This window comes from Seriola dumerili, unplaced genomic scaffold (assembly GCF_002260705.1).
Source record: "Seriola dumerili isolate Sdu_G_001 unplaced genomic scaffold, Sdu_1.0 BDQW01000321.1, whole genome shotgun sequence".
Taxonomy (NCBI): Eukaryota; Metazoa; Chordata; class Actinopteri; order Carangiformes; family Carangidae; genus Seriola; species Seriola dumerili.
Window position 1 is genome coordinate 4,686,207 of NW_019174576.1, and position 26,975 is coordinate 4,713,181.

Genomic DNA, 26,975 nt, shown 5'->3' on the forward strand with positions numbered 1-26,975 from the left:
CATATGCACATATAAGGAAGTCTTAAGACATACAAAATACTGTATGTGAAAAGTAAACACAATCCAACAGGAGACACTCACATGACATTTAACATACTGTCCTGGTAAATATAATATGCAAAATGTGAGTTTTTTCAGGAGAACAAATGTTCTAAAATACACAGAATAAAGACCATATGGACTACAAAGCATAAAATAAAGGAATACATGTATACACCTGTAACCAACTACATTATCAGTGATAGAAATTGAAACACCTAAAATGAAAGAGTTAAATGGATACATCACTTTTTATGTTTATCTTTGTTTTATATGCATGTGTGAAAATCTTATAATCATAATCCTTTGTTTTATGTTTTAGGTCCAGTATGCATGAACAGAGAAACTGAAACGTTTCTTTGACAAGCAAGCACAACATTGTCACACAAGTTTTCAGTGAAAACACTACAGGATCAGACTACATTTACAATAGGTCATCATACAATGAAATTGTATTATTTACACTTTAAATTGGATTCGTGCAGGAGTTTAAGTTCCCATTCAGTAACTGCCCTGCCCTTGTTTGTGCTGTCCCTATTTTTGCAGTACTTCCGTCTAATAGTTCCAAACGCAGCATTTTCCCTCTAGCTCAGCAGTTGGAAACTTAACATTTCCGAGGTGTGTATGAACGCAGCATGACGCCGCCTGTGGTGGCTCATTACATTATCTGGCAACCGGAGTGGCAGCGGACAGAAGAGAGGGGATCCCCGGGATTTTTACACCGAAGCCAGCTAAATACCGACACCAAACATCTGAAAATCGCGGGGGAACTCGGTTAAGCTCCTCCTAGACTTCGTAAGTTCATGTATTTCATCATCATATGAACTAATCCATTATTTTAATTTTCAATTAAATTATGACGACGAAGGAAGTTTCTCTATCGGTGTTAGCTCAGCTAACGTAAGTTAAGCTAGCTAGCATAGCTTGATCGCAGCTAACGTGCAAGGTAACAGTTTGTGTGTCGCTCAGCTGCACACATACACCTACCGAGCACTGACTGCCGGGAACAAACCGCCTCAAAAAGTCGAGCAATATTGAAAGTAACTTCCTCAACAAACTTGTTTAAAGATGCTCTAATAGTAAGATATATTGTAAGTTGTTTATTTTCAATTGTATATATCGAAGCGATGAAACTCTTAGAGAAAGCGGTGCTTTTCTGTACATAATTAACGCTCGATTATTTGTGAATAAATTTAGCGACTGTCTGTCTGGGCAGACGAGTGTCCAGGGAGTTAGCGTTAGCAGGCTAAGTTAGCTCGATAGCTAGCCTGTTAACACTAGCGGCTCAGTGAGACGGGGTCGGTTTCATTGTCTGTCGTGTATCGCTATTTGGACGCAGACCGACATCAAAGCTTAAAATCATAATTCATATCATCATATTTAAAGGAGCGTGTGCGCTAGTGTCCAGTGACTGTCCTTGATTCCGCGTAATCGCTGATAACCACAACTGGCTGTTAGCTCCCCTTAGTTAGCCACTGGTTTTGTAGCCGGACAGATGGACAGGTTGTTGTTGGCAAGCCAAGTTAACGTTAGCATAGATAGCCTGTTGTTGTTGATGGGTAAGTTGGAAATAGGTAGCAATTCTTTTCGGTAAAGTTGGGTCACTAAAGTTTTTTAGCACCATAAACAGTATTGCCACCGGTTATTGCAAAGCTGGCTGCTCTTCTTAGCTGTGGATGGGTATGATTATGGCTTTATGAGCCACTGATCTCAGAACTTTGTCAGATTAGCTCAACCGTGAAAAGCCTTTTTATGGAGGCGTAATGGTGGACGGTTGTGCCTCCGTCGGAGTGAGTGTCTGTCTGTCCACCACGGGCTAGTCGCTATTACCTACGTCAGACCATAAATAACCAAATGCCTACTTTGTGTTTATACCAGAATATTAGTGTTAATTCACCATAATCAAATCCCATTAATCACGTAATGTATGTAATAAGATGTGTTACTTTAGAGTATAGAAGTATGCCCTATAACTACTATACCGATGATTTCCCACTGAACTCAAACGTATGAAGGCATTCCTGTGGTTTTAATCATTTGATGTTACTTGTGAGATTTCCTGTTTGTAAGATATATCTGAATTATTTAGGCTTGCGATGACTCTGTTGGGGCTCTGCCTTTAAAGATTCATTTAGACAGTTACCTCAATCTACAGCAAGTTATGAACCGTGGGTTATGTTGTTTGAGTGGACACTTCAAGTCAGTATTCAACTGTCTTTGAGGTGTGTTTAAACTGAACAGCAGTGTTTATATCCCTACCTCTGCTGAGCAAGTGCCCTCCTTTTAGAGCAAGCAGACAGTTGGCACCCTTGGCTATTGATGGGGGACACATGTCGCTTCGCATTTTATGATGGGCCTTCGATTTGCCTGAGGAGGGGTGCCTCTTATGAAAACCCTCCTGAGAGTGATGTGACCAGACAGGCATGACTCGAGATCCACTCTTATTCTGCTGCATCAGGACTGAAACTTTTTAAAGACACATCTGTATTTTCCATGACACTGTATTTTTTTCAGCTTTTGTCATAAGTAAGGCTCAAAGGAACCCTGCTCATTGTTGCCATTGTTAAGTTTATTATTGTTATATTAGCCTTGGTATTTGCAGGTCCATTCTTCTGGAATTTAATCTCGCTGTAAGTGTTTTTTCAGTTGTGCTGAGTTACAACTTGTGCTGTTCAACTTTAATGCTGAGCCATGGGCATGAAAGTGAAGGATCAGATTAAATTATTTTTTACATCCAATTTATGGTTGTTATGTTAATGTCTCTAAATTGGAAAAAAAAAAAAAAAAAAACCTAGGTGTACTCACTACATTGTGTTTTGTTGTTACTTTTTTTAGATAGAATGTATGGGCATGAGAGAGATTCAAATGGAGATCACATCTGTTTCACACAACCCTGACCAACGACAGTGAATCGTGATGTAACTTATCCCTGGGATATGTAACAGTCCTTGCATTAGTTTTAGTTTTTTTTACCAGTTCTAATGATTATCAACAACATGTAGACCTAATACTGGTGATAACTCTCTGCAGGGTAGTAGTGGCATAGTGCTTATTGTTTCCATCCATTCACATCTGGCTGAGGTGTTACAATAACAGTATCTCTATAGCTCACTGTGGGGCACAGTTTAACACAGCAGCCTGTTTGAGTGCGAGCACAGTCATTGTGAAAAGGTTAACCGGAAATGCTGCTGAAACCAGGCAGACTCAAATTGTGGATGAGAGATGAGGGATCCTCGTTGTACTCAAATTTTTAGGTTTAGGTTTCAGCCGCAGTGATGTTAAAGGAAAAAGAACGGCAGTAGGAGTCCTGGGCTCATTTACACAGTAGCAATCACTTGTTGTTTTTCAATTCACATGCAAAAGTGAAAGACGCTGCTGTAAATGAAAATGGACCCCTTGTTCATACGGTGTAGTTCACATTTAAGCATTGCTTTAACTTCATTTTTTGACAGTTATATATGACTTGCTTTACTGAGTTTAGGTACTTTATGCTAGATGCCATTGTTGAATTGCTAACTTTTTCCTAGAAATTTGAAAGTGACTTGATGCCTCAACAAACCTTGGTTCTGATCATGTAGTAGTGTTTTTACTTAGCAGATTTACAGTTTTTTATAATCTGAATATTTTTTATGTCCGTGGAGAACTGTTTCTTCCTGTCAGTTCCCCTATTCGTCGCATTACATGCCAGAGGACAGGAGCAGTCATACTGGCCACGGGGTTCCACCCAAAGGTCTTGGGCAATTCTTGGAGCTGGAGAAGAGGAATCCTCCAATGTTTGACTGCCTGAACTATTTCTTGTTTACCCTGTTGGACTTCATATTGACTTAAGCACGCTTGTTTACAGTGTGAACAACCTATCTTAGACAGTTAAAAACACGTGTGTAGTCATGAAATGGTAATAGTGTTTATTGTTTAATGAAGCTTACCTTTAAATTTTAGTTCCACCTCGAAGAAACACACTTTGAATTCAGGCTTTTTTGCTCCACCATATTTCCCATACTTTACACTTTGCCCTTGACAGCAAATTTACTCATCCACTGCTGTTTGCATGGCCAGTGCCCAATGGAATGAAAATGACATATATCATTGCAGAATACTTATGGTATATCTTCAGTAAATGGTCATCTGCTGACCAGGTGGACCATTTGTCTTACAATGAACTGGCCTTTAAATAAATGGTAAGAAGTAATGTTTGTTTTTTGGAGATTGCCTTCCATACCCGCAGAGGTACTATTTTCATAGGCACAATTTTAGACACGATAGACACAAAATTCACATATTAATTCTTGCTCAGTGACAATTTTTTCTTTTAAAAGTGATTACCATAATAAAATTGGCTTTTGGTCTGTTTGACATAGATAACATGTTGTGTATGACCACATGACTTAAGAGATAGATGGATAGAAAGAAAAAGAAAGAGGAAAGAGATAGAGAGTGAGAGAGACAAACTAAATTGAAACTCAAATGGATCTAATTTCACAGTGGTTATTTCATGAAAGTAGAAAGTGCACCAGACTAAAACAAAAGTCAGCAGGCACAAATAACACCAGCCCAGCTGCCACGGGTATTCTGGCAGATATTGTGGGCTTAAAAATGTATCCCCATCCCTATTCGATGTATTAAAAAACAACACTCAAATTCATGAAAACCATGTAGTATTGAAAGTGAGTGTCAAGTTCTGCATTGTATTCTTATCAGTGTTTAGCTTTGTGGTACAGAATTTTTTTCCTAAAAAATTAAAATCACCCAACACATACATAATATGCATTCACAGAGGATTTCCAAGTGTTAAATGTAGGCTAGGCAGTCGCCTACTTGCCTCTGTTTGACTGGCCACTTCCAAAACTAAACATCATTTAAATTATGGCAGGATGGGAACTGGTTACATTGAGTGGTGCTACTTGGCAAATCCTCACATTTTCAAATCTAAAACCAGCACATGGTACTTTAATGGTAATAAACTTACTGCTGACTTGGATCATGTAAATGACAATCATGCTTCTGTTTGGTTCCACTGGTATTTTTGCTTACAAGTGACAACTTGCACGTCCATAATTTCCTGAAATAGCATCTTGTCCAATGTAAACAAGACTAATTGCACTTTATACATTATGGCATACAGATTTCTAAAGTTGTTTTTCTTTTCAGTCTGCCTATAACAATTGCTCCCACTGTGTGGTCAGTGCTGACATGGCAACTCTCGAACTCTCAGTGCAGCAAACAGGCAGACCAGCAACTTGGAAACATGCAGCATCAAGGCATGTGTCCAAGAGGGGACGAACTGTCCTGCCTGACTCCCTGCCACATGGCTGTTTTGTGCAGCTTGTATGTTCATGTATTTCATCCTTAATCCCATGCGTAAAACGTCATCAAAACAAGGGTTAACTACACTGACTTTGGAAGTTTGAGCCCACTGGTCACTTACCCGATGTATGATAAACAAACTTGTCCATTTCTCTCATAGAAAGTATACAGCATATACAGGCAAAAGATGTTTGTAAAATTACACGTGAGGACAGATAATCAGTTTGCAAAAAATGTAGATGGAAAGTGGCTTCCAAAGGAGGAAACGCATCAAACCTGTTTGCTAACACCATCCCTCTGTGTAGATCAAAATATGTTTCCCATTCATAACTTTGATAAATAACAAAAAAATGTGAACGTTTAAACGTGAATCATAAAATCGAAAATAATCTGCAGTGTCTCCCTGTTCGATAAACTCTGACTTACAAGCAGACGCACTCTGACCCCATAAAGAAACACGCACACAAACTTTCCTGGCTTGGGGGGCTGACATTAATGAGTGTGTGTGTACAGACAGGATCATTCAATTTACTGTATGTTTGCTACGGCTGGGCAATATGACTTCAAATCAATATCACAAATGTTTCAAACTTTTACTTTGATTATGATTAATGAATGATTACAGTCCCTCTCTTCTTTTGAGGCATGCTCTCTTCATATTTGACAATCTGATTGTGTTCCAAGTGATTAAACAAAATGGTGGCGTTACCTTTGGTCGCTATCCATGTTGCATTCATCACTGTGTGGTAGTCATGACTGATAAGACCAAATCAGACGGGGGGGGGGGGGGTGTGTGTGTGTGTGTGTGTGTCATGGTTTATAAAAGTCTCTGTTTCTACCTGTCCAGACTACAACACAACCTGGAATTTTCGAACTATAATGGGGTCAGTCTCTGTTTTAAGGGCCTGAAAACTCTGTAGTGGACGCCAGGTGCAAATGTAGCAAAAGTGATGCGTTTTAAAACTGAAACATATTAGTGTAGACTTAGCCTGAGGCTCAGTGTATGCACTCGTGTCATCCACATCGCCAGCTTTGACTAACGTTAGTTGGACATGGCAGAGGCACGAGACTGAGATGAGTGTGAGAGGGTCTAAATATCGGTTTTGATACTTTTTCAGTTAAGTGCGGAGTCCTAAGATGTGCAGCCGTGCACCTACAGTAAATTAAAATTTTTTAATAGTAAAACTATTGTGATAATTGTTTAGAGCACCTGTGATGACATTTCTCACTATTTTCTGAATTTTTACAAACTAAAAAAATCAGTTAATTAATGGAGAAAATAATCAGATTAAGCAATGGTGAAAATAATCATTGGTTGCAGTTGGATATAAAAGAGTTAAAAACTACAAACTACAACAATAAAATTCTGCTTTTACATTAAAGCATGAGTAATAATAATTTAAAATTAAATTTTAATATAACTAACTGGGGACATGTTTCTGCATTTAGTACGTAATACTGGAAGTACATTTTCATGATAATACTTAAGTACTTTTACTTAACATTGTCAGTGCAGGATTTGTAACAGAATACTTTTACAGTATGGTAATTAATACTTTCATATCAAGTAGAATGAGTTAATACTTCCTAAATTTGTAATTAATAATGATAATAGTAACTGTGAAATACAGTGATATTGTGAAACTGTTATTTTCTGAGACGGTTATCAGAGAGATCTCTTACCATTGCAACCCTATGCCACAGTGCGGTTAGGTGTTCCATACACTGCGTGGTCCTCCACCACGTCCACCACACTACATAAGAAAAACAATGACATGATTATCATTCCTGAAGCTCGCTGTCATTGCCACTGCCCTTTGTCTTTTGGATCAGTCCATTATCAGGGTGAAATGACTCAGGTTACAAATTGTATTTTCAACATCACCATAATGAATGAATTCTAGTCTTCTTATTTTAGGCATGCAGGAGTCTCCCCAGACATCTTGGGTATGATGATGGTGTACCATTGTTTTATGCTTATAAGGAAAATTGTGGGTTTTAACTATATTCAAAATAGATGAAATGACTGAAAGTATGGGGTTTTAATTGATACTTTAACCAGAATTCATGTATTGACTCACCCCCTCGTAGAGTTGAAAAAGTTTGCAGAGAACATGACATCCATCCTTTCAAGTCTACAGAAGCTTAGTGTTCGATACTTCAAACATAAGACTTTGTGTGGAGTGTCGCTTAAAAAAAACACACTTTACTTGTGAGCATGTGCACATGGGATGGAAAGGTGAGGGGGATCATATGGTTTGAGGTGAAATAGCTTAAAGCAGCAGGTGCTACAGGTGCTACATTGAGTTTTATGGTTTACATGTATAACTACATCTTAACAATTAAAACTGGATATGAACCCTGTCATTGCAAAATTGCACTCAAAAGTATCGAAGTTCAGCACCAAGCCGTGACATCACTGTCGGGATTGGTAAGAAGTGCAAGAGACAACAGTTTTAGGCCACAACATAGTGATGTTGGTTGACGGAACTTGTGCCAGGCATTGAGTTGTAATCCTTGTTTTACGGCATTATCATTTCTTTAAAGAATGTGGGCATCCTCATAGGCGTAGGCCAGCACTCACACTTCAGACAGGTTCAGTGTTCATGTCAGACATGACACTGAGAACATGCTAATTTGTAAAATGATTTTCAGTCTGTGGGCACTGATCATCATAAAAAGGAATACTTTTTCTGCTGACTGAATACACTAACTTCACTCACTTTGTGTATGTGTACTTGGATAAGATTTTATAACCATTTCCAACATTTACCTGCTGGCTACACAGGGAATAGCTTTTCTTTAATATAATGTTGTACTCATTGGCCTGTAGATGTAGAACTTCAACATGTTGCTCCCTTCTTGTGTATCAGATTAGTTGTACGTCAAGTGTTGGAAAAAGGACTTGTCATGGCAGTTGTGTTCTTGTTGTGGAACTTTTCTTTTATCTTTGCCAGTTGCCTAAACAAGCCTGGCAACTAGTTACACCAAATCATCAGGCTGAACCAGCCAGTCATTGAATCTCATACAATTTCTCATTGCCATTGTTCTTAGAAACTATGTAGGTGCGGAATAGTAATTAGTAATGTTGCATGGTAAGTTTTTCTGCTTTTGTAATGGCATGAGAGGGCGGTTGGGGTGGTGATTTTATTGTTTTTATATGCGCTCAGACATTTTATTGACAGTATCATTACAGTCATTCATATAATTTGATGTACAACTAGTTAATTTGTAATTTGTCTGAAATCTGGAAGTGTTTTAATGTGCCTACCTTTATATTGGATAACTCTTTTATCCTCCAGAATGTTTTATTCACTCTGGTATAACCTCGATTAACCCTAACTGATGAAGATCTTCTAAAATTTATGACTACTGACTAAACTCAAAAAAATGAAGCAACTGACCTACTTTACCCACTTGTTTTCTTAAGCAACTGGCACTGATGATGTGCTTAGCTTAGAGTTGTCTACTATATTGTATTTTTTTTTTGCACCTTTTAAGCTCTTTTTCCCCCTCTACTCTGGTCACTTCCTGCTGCCATCCATTTCTGAGAAATGTAATTTGATAGCAGTCTGCGTGTGTCCTGGCCCTACGGTCTGCATGTGGGTATGGGCTTCTGGTTTTACAGGATTATGGAGTAACCATTTGGAAGCAATTTGGCTGAAATTGGAGATTATCCCTGTCTAGGATTGTTGAAAACATTTAGCGATTCCTTTTTATTATAGCTAGTAAACATTTGTGGTTGAAAATGTATCCAGTGATTTTGTGATTAGAGGCACAAGAAAGAAGAGATGGTTGTCATGAGATGTTAAGCTGTTTTAGAGCTCGGTAATGTTCTGTTAAATGTGTGAATCAATTACTCAAAATATTACAGAAGGCTTTTGTGCACTACACATGTATGTTTGTGCACGCGCGCCAAAATCCAGATGAGACGTGGGCTGTGAGAATGATTTTTTTGTTAGTTAGTTCTATATGTAATGATACATAACAAGTAGTAACATTAGTGTATCTGTGTTTTCTAAACAGCTGTAGTCATATGTGTTTTAATTTGGCTTTATGTTTATGCATTCTTGTGTGATCACGCACCAAAGTCTGGTTTGCACTTCCTGGACTTACTGCTGTTGTCGTTGTCACATTGCTGAGGGAGAATCCAGGTGGAGACATGCGCACACATACATACACTCTGTGTGGCTCTGGCTCTCACTCGCTCACTCACACACACACACACACACACACACACACACACACACACACACACACACACACACTCACACACACACGGACACACACACAGAGGCAGTCTGGCAGATTCAGGGTTAAAGGCTTCCATTTTGTTAGGTAACACCCTAATGGTCTGATCTGTCAGTGGCGTTAAAATGGCAGGGGCTTAACCCTTGGCGTTCGGGACCCAACCAGTAGGGGCACACACTTCTGGGCTGGCCGAGCCTACAACAGAACAACTGAGGAGGAGGAGGAGGGGGAGGAGGGGGAGTGTGTGTGAGGCAGGGAGGGGTGGAGAGAAGGACGGAGAGTGAGCAAATGAGAGAGAAGACAAGGAAGAGTATTTTTCACTTGAGTACAGTTAGATTATGGCTCAGCTAACCACATGAGCTCTGCACCCCTCTCCCTCCCCCAACCATGGCACCACCTCAGCTGGTCCCTGCCCCCACTCCTAGCCTGGTGAGCACAGATTAGCATAGGTAGTCTGATCTTTTTTTTTTTTTTTTTTTTTTTTTTTTTTTTTGCTATTTAGACGATATCCCAAAGGAAAAGAACAGTACTCTTTGATTGCCTGAAATGATTTAGTTATTGAAAAAACATATTTTATGAGCATGACATGACATAAATTAAGTAGCAGGAGTAGCGCTTATAGTGGTGAGTAGAAAGTAGTCACCCTGAATTAAAGATAATTATCGCCTGGTTATATCTGCCAGTAAGATAATTGGCAGTTTGAGCGATTAATTCAATATTACAAGGGCCGGGGCCCCTTAGCCACACAAGAAAAAGAGTTGTCGCTCTGCTGTCTTTTATTGGGCAGTAATAATCCACACTTGTATTGCTTTTATTGGACAGAATAATTGTTGTTTCCCCTCATATTGAACCCCAAGGACACAGTTGAAAAGCCTCAGTTTTTTTGAAAAAAAAAAGGCTGTTAATGTGTTAGCTGGCTGGGTCTAGTCCCAGTGGGGAGATCATTACAGTGCTGGAGATGAGAGGCTTGCACGCTACCTGAGAGGATGAGCCTTAGCCATTGATCAGCTCTCTACGAACCCATGGACACAATATGAGGCTGACAATTGAGAATGAAACGTTTAGTGTCAGTCCAGGTCACAAGATTTACATTCTGGTGAGTGCATTTTATCTTGCCACGCTAGACACAGGCATATCTGATTTATTTCATACACCTTCATTTATAGACAAGAAGAGTGATGCTACCCTATGTAGCCTTCACAGAAAAATGCAAATTTATTAAATCTATTGATTTGGGTAAGCCTGCTTTGAGGCTGTTACTGTGTAGGATATCAAACAGCTTGGTACATATCTTTTCATACATGTGTGTTGTTAGATTCATTTGAATGGCCAGTAGAGCTTTCTCATCTCACTTGCAGCCCCTAACTCCCTCATCCTTTGTTTTTTCTCCATCTTAAGATCTTCTCTGCCCTTAGGCCTTATTATTCTGAGGGAAATGAAGGGGACATGCATGTACTCCTCCTCCATAGTCTCCCAAAGAGGAACAGGCACAAATCACTAATCACTCGCTGCTGTCTTCTCCTGTCTTTTGCATCCTACTGCCATTTTCATAGCTACTGCTTTTTAATGAGTGAGTGACAGACGAGTGACAAATTAAAGGAAAAATCGGAATAAATGAGTGGAGAAGCATAACAAATGCACACACAGCTGCACTGCATGGTACAATTAAGCAGTTAACATCCCATCATGCTCTATGGCATGTGTGAAAATGCTGAACAGGCCCAGTTGTTTCTGATTTTGTATCAAGATGGCCAGAGGAAAAGATGTGACTTTGAAAGAGGTTTGATTGTTGGGGCATGGATGCCAGGAGCTTCAGCCACAAATACTGCTCAACTGGCTGGTGTTTCAACAGGAACAGTGACTAAAGTGACATCTGCATTTAGTTCTATGGGAAAGACTTCAGGAAACAGGGCTGGACATTTGATGACCATGATGCTCGTACATTAGTGACATATGTAAGGAAAAACTGAAGAGCATTTTTCCTTAGCTGACTGACAGTGATAATGCAAGACATGATCAGACTGTGTCAGCAAAAACAGTCCATCAACAATTACATAGAGAGGGACATTATAGTAGGGTTGCAGTGTATAAACCGCTCATTACAAAGATGAATGCACATTTGAGTTCAGTGGTGTAAAAAACACAGGCACTGGTTAACAGCGATGTGGAAAAAAGTGAAATGGTCAGATGAGTCATCCTTCACCATATTCTCCACAAGTTTGAGTGCATGTGTATTGTACATCAAGATAAGTACAGGCCTGAGTGCTTTAACCCTACAGTGAGGGGATCTGGTGCCTCTGTTATGCTTTGGGGGGCATTGTGCTGGCATGGTTTGGGTCCACTTGTTCCCTTTAGAGAGAACACGGCAAATAAACACAAAGTTGTTCTGAGTGATAACCTTTATCCTATGATGAAACATTTTTGTCCTGATGGGAATGCTCTCTCCCAGGATGACAATGCTATCATCCATAGGGTGCAAGGGGTCACTGCATGGTTTAGTGGATTAGTATGATGCTATGGCATATGATTCACCAGATCTTAACCCAGTTGAACACCTGGTGGTGAAATTGAAGGAAAGATCTGGATTACAGGCAATAGTTAAATTAAAAAGATATGTAAATATTGTTCCAATTTGTACCAGGAAGAAATATAAACGCCAGCAACCACAAATGAGACAATACCTTTACTGCAGCATGTCAGCACAGCAATGAAAGCCCTTTTAAGAAATTAAGGTGTCTGTCCACTTAAACACTAGAGGGCTTTAAATTTGAAACGGTTACAGGAAGTGTTGAGTTTGTATTAACCCATAATGCAGTAACTTTAACATGACCAACGAGAGCTACTGAAAACGAGGCTTTGTACTAAAAACAGAGCAGGAATTAGAAATAAAGACCTGCCTCTAATACAATCATAATTGTTCTGTTGTCTGACAATGCTGACAGTAGGCAGAGTACAAATAGGACGGGATGATGTCAGTTGTTTACAGCAGTTCCACAACAGTTTTCATCTACGCCCTCAATTTTGCACCATATGCAGTCCAGCCATATACAGGGTCTTGACCTTGTCTCGTTTCAACTCAAAGTGCTTGAATTTCTTTCTTTCAAACATGCAATGAAGGTTAAATGTGACGGACCTACAAATCCTACAGAATCAACAACAAACTGATCCTGATTGTAAAATGTAGTGGGGGCGATGCAGTGTTTTTCCTATCTTGTTGAGTGTGTTCTTGTTATGGGAGAAGATCATTAATGAACCTGATTTCAAAATCAGTCATCATTTTGAAGGTTCCTGTAATCAGAGCCTGCCCTCCAGAGTGCATGGGTTATGTGTGTAGTGTAAGTCAAAGAGCTGTAATGTGACAATGCATGGCAGGCTTGATAGACTGAAATGGATACTGGAGAGGAGTAGTGATCAAGGTTTGAGGACAGTAATAGGCAGAACTGATCCTTGAACAGAACTGCCACTCTGGGTTGCTGAGTCCCAGGAAGAGAGATTTGGGGTACCAGTTCCCTCTAGGCATCTCCTGATGGACTTGATAATGGACAAGTCAGACTTGTTTGTGAGATCGTAGTGTCAGTTTCACTTGGTTTTACACACTGGATGGATGAAGCTGGGGGAGCATTGAAACTGCCAGGAAGGCTACTAACACTGATTGAATCAGGATCTTTTCACAGTTGATTGCTTGACCATAAAATACAAATTCCTGATGTCCTCCCCCAAACCAAATTGGTTTATGTATGTTTTATCAAATGATGCTGTATATAAATGTGCTTCTCTGACATGTTCTGTTGAAACACGTGCTGGTTTTCAAAACCAAAGATTCGGCAATCTGAGATGAATTTTAAATTTGACTGGCACAACTAGGACAGAGGGAAGCTTTGTCCTCATCATAATGAGTTGTCATGGAAGCTCTTAGACTTAGTGTTATACCTGCTTGTCCTTTGTCACCACCTGCCATCACAAATAACTCACACAGTGTCTCAGTGCAACACTATCTTAGCTTCTGGCAGCTTGAAGTATTGATGCCATGTTTTTTCTGCTTTCCAACCCTCTCAGGTTTCACCATGAATAGCGTAGATAGACTCTTCGTGTTTGATGGCAAGGCTCAGATACGCTACCATATAGTTAAGATAATGAATCTCCTACAGCTTTTGTCTTCTTCAATACCTCTTAGTGGAGGTTGTGAATGACCTCCTATCACACAACAGGCCTTCAGGGCTCATATAGAAACCAAGGAGCTGAATTGGAAATGGCCTTGTGTGAGTAGTGGTGCTTCACTGAATGTGAGTGAGATGGAGTCTGGTACAATGATGAAACTGGTAGATGCAGCCCTCTCACTCAGCCTCATGTGCGCACCCAATACTTATCACAACATATGCATGGACAACAATTTTAATTCGTTTTACACCCCTTGTTGCTTAGCAGCAGTGCATCAAGCACATTAAACACTGAGTACATGATGACATCCATTTCCTCTGGGACAAAAGTAGCCACGTCTCTAGACCTTAAACTAGCAACCACAGCGTTCGTAGTGCCGTGCAGATGTGACTCTGCATGGTCCCAAAGGGTTACAGTCATTTTATGGCTGACACGGTTCACCACCACAGTGTTGCAGCCAGAGAATGTGCAGCCACCATTTGTACAGTCTTACAGTGTAAAGTATGGTTTCTTAAGCGCTGTGTGTGGTACATGGGCACATACACACCCACAAACAAGCTGTCATCTCTGGCAGATAGATAGCCTTTGTGTCCAGGGATGGTACAGCAGGGCACATCTGTCCTTGTTGAGTTACCAGAGCAGGGGGAATTTTAGGCTTCACAAACAGAACTGAATGTTTTAGTTGTCTTGTAGTTGTTTTTGATGTGGTGGGTTTAGTTATCAGCTCAGCTTAACATCTTGCAAAGTGTCATCCCCAGTAAAAATAAAACTTGGCTGATTTAACAGATGTGAATTACGAGTACAAAATGCAGCCTTAATGCGGACAGCGATTTACGTTTTATTTTCCCACCTTATGTTACAGTTATTTGAAAGCCTTTGCTTTACAGGTGACAAACTCTTAGTGGGAGTTTTTCTATACATACATATGTTTTGGAATGTCCTGTGGCCTCCCCGTGTCTCTCCCTCCCTTCTGCCACTCCGTCTCTCCAGGGGTTAAACCTGCGCCTACTCTCAATCGGAGACCGGTTTGAACCGGTTTTCAGGGAAGTGCTTTTTGTCTCTTGTGGAATCTTGGGATAGGGTCATGTGGAGTCATCATTATGTCACATTGGACTACAAAGACCTTGAGTCAGCTGTCTGAATCAGAAATCCAAGATCTTGGCGTGGACATGCACTTAGTTTGAGCCATAGTCACCAGTTAAGCTGTCATATCAGAATCTTTAAACATGCACAGATGTTCATGTGCTCAAAATGTTTATAAGCATCATATGTTTATAACGTTTATTCAAGAGAGTCTGCTAGTGTCTTTTCCATAATGAGTAGTTGGCCTACATTGGTTTGACTGTTGCACAGTGGTGCTATTTTTCTGCTGTGTAATAGGTTTTTCCCAGAAAGTAAAGTGGATCTCTCCATCCTGTGCTCTTACTGTACTGAGTGCGATTTGGGTCAGCATTTGGGGCACTGGCAGTAGAACAGGAGACGCCTATACACCTCAGGGTTGTTCCTTTTTATACTGATCAACCTAGAGCTGTAACGGTTAGTCAATTCATTGATCATCGTCGTCATTTGTTAAGCAAATATATTGACAAAAGTAAGGATTTGGTCATTTTCTTTGTCATTTATGTGATAGTACATGAAATGTCTTTGGGTTTTGGATTGTTGACCAGACAAAACAAGTAATGCTTAGATGTCACTTTGATTGATCATTGCATTCATAAAATAAACAGTTTATGAATCAATTTATCAATAATGATGACTTTCAGCTGTGAATTTAGAATTGTACATGAGTCAACAACAAAGTGTATAATCAATGTGTTTTTAAGGATGATTATTTGCCTCAACCTGGGTTTACATTCAGTAGATGGACTCATTCGCCAGGTTTGTTTTGTAGTCCAGTGAACATCAGGGTGAAGCTAACACATTATTTATTTTCATTTTGTACTGGTGGCTCTGCTGCTACTTCATATTGCATATAATTACAAGTGCAGGATTTGGTAGCACAGTCTTTCTTTGTTCCTAGTTTAATCATGTGTGGAATAAAATGTGATTTAAATTACCTGAAACTAGGAGACACTTATATTCACATACAACAAGTTGCGTTGATTGAGAGCCTTTTGTTTTAGGCATCTCTCCCTTCAAACTTATTGTGTGTTATTGTAGATTCATATTGATAGATTTGGTTTAGCATCTGCCTGTTGCCTGTTAGACAAAGGCAGCGTCTCAGGTCAGCTATCACTGGAGAGCTTACACCTGAAACTGCTGTCGTCCAGTTTTATCGACACGACTTTAAATTGAATCGAGACAGTTGAAACTTTTTGTATTTCCTGTGATGGATGCTCCGCAGTGTTTACTACAGGCACGGCAGGTTCTAATCGTACCTCAGCCAAGGTAACTCAATAAAACAGTTTACTTCACAAGATGCACAGGACTACTTCTTTCTCACTGGACCTATACTCGTCCTCTCTATTTCCAAATCAGATTTCAGGATATCCTCTGTTACCGTTGGATTTACTGGTAATCGAAAATGACTGCATATGTTTCTTAAAATTAAACTCAATAAATCACCCGATGTCATAAATGTATTTCGTGTACCGTCCTTCAGAATTTGGCAGTAGCACAACGTACACGCATTACTATGTGGTTGTTATGGTAACCTCATTGGGAAAAAGAGAGGCAGTTCTACAAGGGGATAAGTCACTCAAAAGAACCTTCACATTAGTGTAAAGCAGAGATTTTGATAGTGAAGTGTGCAGAACAGTATGATTCAATCATGAAAAAAAAAATTCAGGTTGAAAGTTGCTTTGTGGAAACCACCACTGTTTTCTCACATGTACAACATCTAATGTAGATAATTCAGTGTCCTACAGTGCACCTTGGTCTATGTGTTACTGCCTAAACCTGTACCCTATGTATTGTAAATGTATTTAGACTGCTTGTAACTGTTTTCTTCTTCTCTCTCCAGGGTGAGAGCAGCCATGTCAGAGGAGGCAGTGCGACAAACGCGCAGCCAGAAGCGGGCTCTGGAGAGGGACCATGCAGCTCTTGCCGGGTCCCCGGGGGACATGGACGGCAAACGGGTTAAGCTGGAGAGGGGAGATGCAGCTGGAGCTCCCCTGGCTCTGGTGGGATCTGGAGCTGAGGGCGTCAAGCTGAAGAGTGAGCAGGCTGCAAAGGTAGCAGCCAGCATCCTAAAGGCTGGGGAAGTGAAGGCCACCATCAAGGTGGAGGTGCAGACTGGAGACGAACCCGTTGACATGAGCACATCCAAAAGGTTAGACAAGGAAAAGATCACAGGGTTTGATGTTATGGTCCCCTGTTTTTGTGCATTGGACTTCTGAATTAATATGAACAGTGCTTTGTGGTGTTCATGCATAAGGGCTGAGAGCTTGTTGGTCATTCAGTTTACATGATACTGTCAGAGCCATTAGTCTGTGAACAACATTGAAAGAAATGCTATAAACACTTTGCCTTAAACAGACTATTCCTGTAGACTGAGCCTCAGTATTGCAGAGTCAGCCAACTTTGTCCACAGTAAACCCTTTGTAAATATTTCCAGCTGGACAAAATGCATCATAATCTGCTTACAAACCAGTTTGTGTCTGCGAGGGTAGAAGGTGCAAGGAATAGTTTGCTGCTGTATTTCTAATATGGTTATGTTTAATTGATGTTGAATCATTATATGGGTTAAAGGAAGGTGTGACCTAGTGTGTGAGTTTGTTTAAAAAATTGTTTATTATTATTCATGTACTGCAGGCCTTGGATTGAATGCATGCATGCACAGTGCGTGGTTTTGCGTAGACATGAGTCTATTGGAGTTTCAGGTTTCTCTCAAACTTTGCAGTAGCAAGTGGTCTGACAGGAGTCATACAGGAAGTCGCTGTGTGGTTGTCGGCAGCCTGCCCCCATTTTGAAAAGTTTGAGGCTCCTGAGGCCTGGGCTCCATTTTCTCCCACAGCAGCACCTGAACTCTGCCTCGCACTTCACACAAAATGAAGGCTATGTGTCACAAACTGGTTCCAACTGGCCGTTGCCATGGTTTCCACATTGGAAGGAGCAGTTGGAGGAAGGAGGGGCCAGGAGGGGTGGTGGGTGTGTCACATGACCACACAGAGAAATGCCTGATGTCATGTGACGTGTTTGGTAGAGCGATAAATACACACAGTGATGTGATGGCAGTTAAAGTGGAACAGAGAGGTGATTCAGCTGAGAGTGTTGGCTCTGTCTCTGGTAAAGTTCACTGAAGTGTCACCTTTGGCCCCTATTTAACCCTCAGCATGTTTGGTGTGCTTATTGACTGCAAGGTGATTACCTTATTGATGTGTACAAAAGACTTCTGAGGTCTGAGTAGGCCAACTTTGTAAAACTATTTGTGAAATGTAACAAACCAAATTTCCCTTTCCAGATAGCAATACAGTAACTGAGCATGTCTTGAATAGGTGTCACTGAGAAGAAGCAGTACTACCTTCTATTCTTCAACAGTTTTCATGCTTTCTGATGCTATATATACATTTTGACAATATGTCAATATTAAAACATATCTTTGCAATGCCTGTTGCCTATTCAAAGCCTAGCTATTTCATTCATGTAAAGAGCCTTATGTAGCTTAAAATGGCACTTTGCAAGGTTGCATTGCGTTTTGAACTGTATGACCTGCACCTAATAATGCCTTATTCAGCAGTCCCATAGTGGGGTCAGTGTGAAGCCACTATCTGGGAAGCATGCAGAAACACTGGACCTTACATAACCAAGCTGGTGTGTGTTGTGATGCTTGTGTAAGCTGTTCTCAATAGAGTAGTAGCAACCACCACAAGCTAGTCCATGTCATGCTGTCGGAGATGCCAAGTCAGTCAAAACACTGGGTCACCATTAAGCTTTTGTGAGAGATAATGAAGCTCTCAATTCCCCTCTAATGCTACTTGTGTCTGGCATAGTTTATCATTTCATATGCGCGGAATGTAAACAGAGCTGCAGAAGAAAACCGCTGCCCCCACAGGCTTCAGCTGTGCTTTAGGAGCGTAATCTTTCTCAGAATAGCAGTGTTCTCAAAGTACCAGGATGTCAGACATCTTTCTAAATTTGAATAGACACACATCTAGGCAAGTACATTCCAGGAAGTAGCAGTACACTGTATTAACATGGTTTGATTGTGTCCTTAGCAGCTGGACAGAGTTATGTTATGACATTAAATGTTTGTTGTGGTTTGGTGTGCGATAGTTTAGTCTGCTGAAAATATCATGTCCTAATGCAAATATAAACGACATGGTATTTACATAGCTGACCTTGTTGAATGCAGTGTCTTCTTGAGGGGTGCAGTTAGACAGCTGTTGTGTGGAGAAGATAGCAGAGAAGCGTGTCTGAAGATAGGAGCGTGCCAAAGGAAGAAAGAGAGTGAAGAACTGAGTCAGTGAGTTGGAGTATAAAAGATGAAGAAGTAAGTAAGGATGGGGGAGGGGTGTGTGAAGTAGTGACTGAGTGAGTGACTGAGTGAGAGAGAGAGTGTACACAATAGGTTGGCTCCTGGCCATGTATTCCCCTCCCCCTCACTGTCACCCTCTCCAGTGTCTCCAGCGGACCTCCGCTCTTCTCAGCTTGTGACTCTGGTGTCGGCAGCTGGGAGGGAGGGGAGAGCTGAGGCCCAGGCTGTGCCGATCCGGCTAGGCCACAGGCCTCGCCACAGAGGTAGGGGAGGGGTGAGGCCCTGTCTGGGTGGTAAACTGGGCCTAAGCTTGAAGCCCTGAAGCCTCTCATTCGACAGCGCCTGAACAATTATATAACTTCACTGCCTGTGTGCATGCATAACTCCACATTATGACCCAAACATCTACCTCTCACATACTGTCATATTACAACCCCTGCCTTACCTCATCTTCCACCAGTCCTCGCTACTGGTCAGACTTCTATTTTCAAACCCACCAACCCTCAAGACCTGACAGGATCCACGCTGTGATAGTGGCAGATTTATTGTTCCGCCATAGTCCATGCGCTGCAAAATTATAACCAACCCCTACTTCTTATCCCCACCCCTCTCCAGATTGATGCACATGTATCTTGCCACTAGTCGCCTTTGTTCTCCTTAGTCCTCAGAAAAAAACACTTTTGATTTTATCAAAGGCTTGAAGCCTTTTCCTCCTATACAAAACAATGCAGTTAATTTGTCCTTTGTTTGCATGTTGTTTGTGACTGACTCTGCTGTGTCTGTTGGAAGGGAGAGAGCAGGAGGTCCATCAATGTTACCTTTCGCTGGAGATAATGGGTTGTTGCGATCTTCCCCTGTCGCCATTACTCCATTATTGATCTCTTGGTTCTTGTCTGCTTGTGCGTCCTAGTGCACATTTGCACTGCAACAGGGAAGATAAACTCATAATTATATATTGCCATCTGCTGGACACTTGATAGAACTACAAGTTAGTTGCAGCTGATGGTAATTGCAGTGTTCTAGACTGAAATATAATAGTTTTGAATTTTAGTTGTGTGTATTAATCAGTCAGTCGTAATTAATCACTATTCTTCTTTTCCGTCTTTTAATATGTCTCCCCTCAGTGACATAAAGAAGGAGAGGCAGCCACCATCACCAGATGATGTGATTGTGTTATCAGACAACGAGCCATCCAGTCCTGTCATGAACGGCCACTGCTTCACAAAGACCGACACAGATAAACTTATGGTAGGAAAACGGAATTAAACATTGCATACAGATCAGTTTGGTTTTTCCCCCTGTCTTCAATAGTCTTCATTCTCATTTACTGTTACCTGCTGAACTGGAAGATCAAACCAAAAACTCATACTGCCACACACACACACACACACACACACACACACACACACACACACACACACACACACACACACACACACACACACACACACTTTTGTTTGTTCATAGTTTCAATGGTAAATTTGAAGACTTGTTTTTGGATTAATTACTACTGACATTATTTTAAACTGACTGTCGTGAGTTGAGTTGTCCAGATTTATCTGCTATAAATCACCTTTAGTCAGCCTCGTTATCCCTGTCTGATAAATGAGTACTCAAGACCTGAAAACAATTAGTATGAACTTCCCCCTAATTGTCCCCTAAGATATTGTTTTTTCTGTTATTGTGTTTATAGAAGAGTTCTCCTGGGGAGAGGGAGCGGATCATCAAGCAGCTGAAGGAAGAACTGAGACTCCAAGAGGCCAAACTGGTGCTGCTTAAGAAACTACGACAAAGCCAGATCCAGAAGGAGAGCACTGTGCAGAAGGTAAAAACCCCAAAAGAGGAAAGGGAGTGTATATATTTCATTTATTTTTGTTTAATCGTGTTTTGTTGCAGTCAATAATTTGCAAAATTTGTTTCAGGTTTTATGAACAGAAGGCTTGTAGTTCTCCTTAAATTCTATTGTTGTTTTCCCCATTAACATTATCAATGAAAACCTATAAACTTTTTCCATACTTTAAAATACATACAGCTTAATGGACTTATACTATATCCTCTTAATTTCTAGGCGACCGGCTCTGTAGCCACTCCTCCTCCTCTGGTGAGAGGAAGCATCACATCAAGCAAAGGACCCCTCCAGGTAGTTATTACACTTGGTTAGAGCCACTTGCTAGAGCTTGGATTGATGAGTGTTGTGCCTGTACATTGTGTTACATTACACAGTAGAGGGCAACTGAGTTTTTCTTTCAGAGACTTTCAAAAAAACAATAATTCAAGTACACTGATGATGAATGATTTTAACAATATGCTTCAAAGGCAGTAATTTACTGTGTAATTGTATTCTTGCATCATCATCAGGTGACAGGTCGTAGCTCAGGCACGGTGATCCCTCCTCCATTAGTGAGGGGTGGGCAACATGTCCCGTCCAAACACAACTCTCAGATTGTCATGCCACCTCTGGTCAGAGGAGCCCAGGTTAGTAAGTCACAACACGGTCTCACATTTAAAGTGAACTCATTTGAAAAGTTCTGTCAATTTCTCACTTATCTTCACATGTCTTATCTTGTCTTTGATGGCTACCTCTGCGTGTGTGCTGTTATCAGCCTATTGCAGTTACTCCTCAACAGATAGCCAGTCTACGTCAGCAGCAGCAGCAGCACAGCGGCTCAGGCCCCCCTCCACTCTTGCTCGCTCCCAGGGCTTCTGTGCCCAATGTCCAGGTCCAGGGCCAGAGGATCATTCAGCAGGGACTCATTCGCGTGGCTAATGTGGCCAACAGTAACGTCATGGTCAACATCCCTCAGGTGAGGACAATATTATTATAAAGTATTATTATAAATGTTGTTATCACACAGGATAGAAATGCAGTATACTTTTTCCATGGCTAGACTCTACTTTATTGCTGTCCTGCTTATGGTCAACCATAAGAACATCATCCCTATGTGTTATCCACTTAAATTGACTTTATCGTCTGTATCCAGGCCTCTCCGACCAGCCTAAAGGGCTCCTCAGTGTCACCCAACTCGGGCATCAATGATTCTCCAGCCAGCCGGCAGGCGGCTGCCAAGCTTGCATTGCGTAAGCAGTTGGAGAAGACGCTATTGGAGATACCTCCACCCAAACCTCCTGCCCCCGAGTTCAACTTCCTTCCCTCAGCAGCCAACAACGAGTTCATCTACTTGTTGGGTTTGGAAGAAGTGGTGCAAAAACTTCTGGAGATGCACGGCAGGGGTGGGTAGATCACACTGTGGTAGCTAGTTTGGGGATGCTGTAGTGCTATGGTATATCTATTTGTAGAATGTAAAGGTATACATCTAGTCTAAAGGTCTCTGCTTTTTACATTCATCACACAGGTAATCTGGGTCCAGCTGCTGCAATGGCCAGTTCCATTCCTAAAGAGCCATACACCTGTGCCCAGTGTAAGACAGACTTTACCTCCCGCTGGAGAAAGGAGAAGGCTGGGACCATCCTCTGTGACCAATGCATGTCGTCCAATCAGAAGAAGGCCCTGAAGGCTGAGCACACCAGTCGGCTGAAGGCAGCCTTTGTTAAGGCACTCCAACAGGAGCAGGAGATTGAACAGCGAATCCTCCAGCAGGCGGCATCTTCTTCCTCCTCTGCCTCCCCTGTCTCTAAAACCTCCTCGTCCTCCTCTCCCTCACTGTCCAAGAGTGAGGTGCTGGTGTCTCAGCAGTACAAGCAGGTCAGGGCTGCCATGCAGCACAGACCTGTGTCTGCCCACCACTCCATTAAGCAGGTTAGCAGGGGTTTTCAAAGTGATGGATCCACACTGTGGTTTCAGTTTAAAACCATGTTTTTTCTTTTTATTTTAGATTTATATAATGGCTTACCAACACTCCCGTCACTTTGTCTCTCTGTACAGAGTCAGCTGTCACACAACATCCAGTCTGCAGTGAGGTCTCGTGGTGTGGTCCACACGTTCCCCTCTTCCTCTCAGCTGCAGAGTGCGGTGACAGCAGCAGCGCTGGGCAGCAGGCCAGGTAAGCATGCTGCAGCACGCCCGTTGCAGCAGGGGGCAAAGGTCAGCGCCGGCGGCAGCAGCAGCAGTAACCAGGGCAACGTGGCTGCCTGGAGGAAGCAGAGCAGTGGCAATACAGGTAGATAAACGTGAGACGAGGTTGTACCAAGAATGTGCTCCACCCGCTCTCGCTTTCTGCTCCTCTTTGGGGTAATCACTCTCTTCTCAGGTGGATTCCTCTCTAGCACTGTCACTTCTCGTTCTTCCCATTTCCTCGGGCTAAGACTTTTAATTTTAGCATCCCTTTATAGTCCCTGTGTCTAAAAGGTGCAGTTTTACTGGTAAAATATTTTTCATCCTCACTCATCTCACATTATGCCAATTTTTCTTTTATATTTCCCTTCTTCCTACCTGAGTCCAAATACTGTGATAGTGTAATATTTCACCATAGCATCAATGTAACAGCTTGATGATGATAATATCTAGTACATTGACCATTGATGTATTTGTTTCCCTTACAGGTGTGACTATGGCCTATGTGAACCCCAGCTTGTCTGCCCATAAGACCACCTCTGCTGTGGAGCGTCAGCGAGAGTACCTGCTGGACATGATTCCCTCCCGTTCTATCTCCCAAGCAGCCAACACATGGAAATAATGCAATCTTACTCTCCTGATACCATAACAATTACCCCTCTTAATATCAATAACAGCCATTCACATTATCATTCTAATTCTTTCTATGGATTTCTATGCCTCTGGCCAAAATGGTGCAGGGGAGAATCGCTCTCTCTCTCTTTTTTTTTTTCTTTTTTTTTGTGGGAAGGAGGTGTCCCTCCATCTCCTCCTCAGATCTTTCTGCTACCATCTTCCTTACCTGAGTCCTTCATCCCAAATTGGAGTTGTGCTGCAATAGCTTGGGCTTCTGGGATGCGAGGAGTTCATCAAATAGAATTTGGGTACCTTTCTGAGGGTTGGGGTAAACATAGGCGTATACAATTTTACAAACTTCTCCAGTGATGTTGCCTCTCCCTCCCTGTATATTGGTTGACCCTCACAGTTGTACCAAGAGGAAGTTGCCACACTATCCCTGTGCTCCCCCGCCTCTGGATTAGGCAGGGAAAGAATAATAATCACTATTATACACAATAAAATATTCGCCTTACGTCCTGCCCCTCTCCAGTCTGAGCCAGTCAGACTCAGGCCCATGTGGTGGCCGAACCGAACTTAAGTCAAGACCTCATCACAGGGATTGTGGTGGAGCTTCAAGGACCATCCACAAAATAATAAGAACTGCTTCAGCTTTGCAAAAATGAATAGAATAAAAAAAAGACTGTAAAAAATGATCTCTATCTGCACACAGACTGCCTCTTCTCTCTAACCAACGCTGTGTATAGTAGAGAAGTTGACGTGTGTTGGATAATTTTGTATGGCTGAATGTTAGGATTTTGTCTTTTCTTCTGTAAGTCATATACTGTGTTTGGAATATTGTGCTCCCTGATACTTTGGAAGTGGCCTCTTGTCGAGGTCTGAATTTACAGGCTAATGTTACTGTTGAGGTGGTTTTACATCTGCTGGGTTCCATGTTGTGGCCTACTTTTAAATACTTTGTTTTTTCTAAGATGAAGAGGAAGAATAAAGATTCAAGGTTTCACTGACTCATGTAAAAACACGGAGCATATGTTTGGAGTACTATTCTTATTGAATATTGAAGAAAAAAAAAAAACTTCCAAAGAACTAGTGGAGCCCAAATGGAATCCCTTCTGCTAGAAGGTTTCTAGTTTATTTGAACCCTCTCTGGATATAAACATGAATTCATGCTAAACTGAGGGGGTGTAAGGAATGTCATATTTTTGACATTGTTTTGCTTTTAGTCATAGGTTGTGGTGCATTATTTTTCTTCTATAGACAAACTGTCTCTGGGTTTATTTATAGGGTCATGTTAGTAAAGATATATGCTTATGCCCTAAGTTTGAATGGATCTCCACATACAATGATTTGTTTTCTCTTGTGTGTCCAGTGGCTCCCACTCACCCTACGATTGGTCTGAGAGAAGCTGGACAGCTTTCAGAATGTAGTTATGCAAAAACCCCTATAGCAACAAATGACATGAACTTCTTAGTCTTTAACATTAAGGTGTGTATGATTTATGTCAGGTCCTTGAATTGAGCTAACTATGCCTTTCACATGAGCTATAGTGCATTTTTTTATCAGGTTGCAGCAGCACAGGATAAGCTAGTGATGTACAATATGTCCTACATTAAACAGGGGGAATCTGCATTGCTCATGGAGTTAAGTTATTTAACAACCATGTGCTGTCTTCTTTAATTTCAGTCAATGGGGTGGTCCAGTTTCTTTCACTCTACCACTCATGTCTACCAATGGTGTCATATTAATGTGGTCTATTGGAAAGTGTCACTAAATTAAAAAATATAAAATATTGACATTTAAGCAGTGAAAAAGTGTACCGTTAACAAAATCTGGATGTTTAGCAAGCCATATGTTAAAAAACAAACCTAATTCACAAAAGAGGCTGATCACCCCCCCACCCCACCCCCAGAGTTATTTTCTCAGTATCCCATATATGTCCATTTTTGTCCTTTTCACATTAAAACAGTAGTGTTGAATATCTCATCACTGTGTATTTACAAACCTGGAGTCTTGCTGTCCTGTTGTCTCAGGCTTGATTTCATCCATGATGTGATAATCTAATGTGACATTGTAAGGATTTGTGTCCTGTATCCAGAGTGCACTCATTAGCTCACTGATCATTGTCAAGCTCCATTCTGAAAGATGGTGCACTGCATTAGGTAAATGGGTATCAGTTGAAGCTTACCCCCCTGTCCTGGGGTATCATCACTGTACACGTGGGTTTCATTTAGGATGGTGCAACATACAGTATGTGCATTGCTGATAGAAATACAAGCATACAAAGTTTGATTTAAATTGCTTGAGATTTTGTGTTTCTGTCTCAAAGTAGCATTGGAAATCTTCCAGGTTGTCTGTACATTCCTGACAGGCAGAAGGTAGCAGCCCGCGTCTTGTGGATGCAAAATAAGCAATCTGGAATGAGCCCATCATTTTGTGCCCTGCTAAGTGTAACCCTGTGCTGTCCTGACTACTGCCTGCTGCTGCTGCTGCTGTTTGACAACAATATCACCATTCCGTTTGTTTGGGGTTGAAACGCTGCTAAAAGGCAGTGCATCCCAAATGGAAAAGAAAATGTATGAGAATTTTTTTTTTTTTTTTGTTTTTTTTTTTTTTTTTTTTTTTTTCTGCTCTATCAAATAATAATAAAACTAATTTTAACCCCTCTTTCATGACTGCTTTGCCTGTTTATTCAGACTGACACCGAGGTGCACACATACACACAAATCCCCTATATCTGATTAGGATGATGTCATACACTGGGTGGACACAGCAAAACCATCAATATAATGCAATAGGATACAATAACACAAGAGTTAATGTCTGCTAACCTTGTACTGTTCGATGTTGAGACACATGGTGATGGTAATTAATGTAAGACCTTTGTACTGGATTTCGTTATATGGGAAAGCTGCTTTCTTTTTACTTTCTATTCCCTGCGCAGCAGAAGTCAGTCTACATAGAAAGCAGAATCCTTTCTACAAGTTACATCACTACCAGTGTGTGAAGCAACAAAAAAAAAAGCAATTACAAAAGAAAATTACAGAGCACAGTTTGGAGTTCTCACTGTTATTCTAACTTTGAAATCGCAAGCTATCAAGACAGAAGTTATTAACATTTCCCAATTATTTCATTTTCTCCCACTGTGGTTTGTATCAAGCACAGAACTCAAACCTTGATCCA

The 26,975-nt window shown here is 41.1% G+C and overlaps 1 protein-coding gene across 1 annotated transcript; it reads left to right on the forward strand.

The window, feature by feature from the left end:
- The first annotated feature begins 731 nt into the window (after positions 1 to 731).
- LOC111232044 (transcriptional repressor p66-alpha-like) lies at positions 732 to 26,372 on the forward strand. The gene is made up of 11 exons (XM_022759389.1): positions 732 to 834; positions 16,715 to 17,023; positions 20,293 to 20,416; positions 20,862 to 20,993; positions 21,237 to 21,308; positions 21,527 to 21,643; positions 21,772 to 21,972; positions 22,150 to 22,399; positions 22,522 to 22,925; positions 23,052 to 23,286; positions 23,669 to 26,372. Exons 2-11 carry the CDS (start codon positions 16,728 to 16,730, stop codon positions 23,800 to 23,802), a joined length of 1,965 nt encoding a protein of 654 aa, XP_022615110.1. The 5' UTR covers positions 732 to 834; positions 16,715 to 16,727; the 3' UTR covers positions 23,803 to 26,372.
- The last annotated feature ends 603 nt before the right edge of the window (positions 26,373 to 26,975 follow it).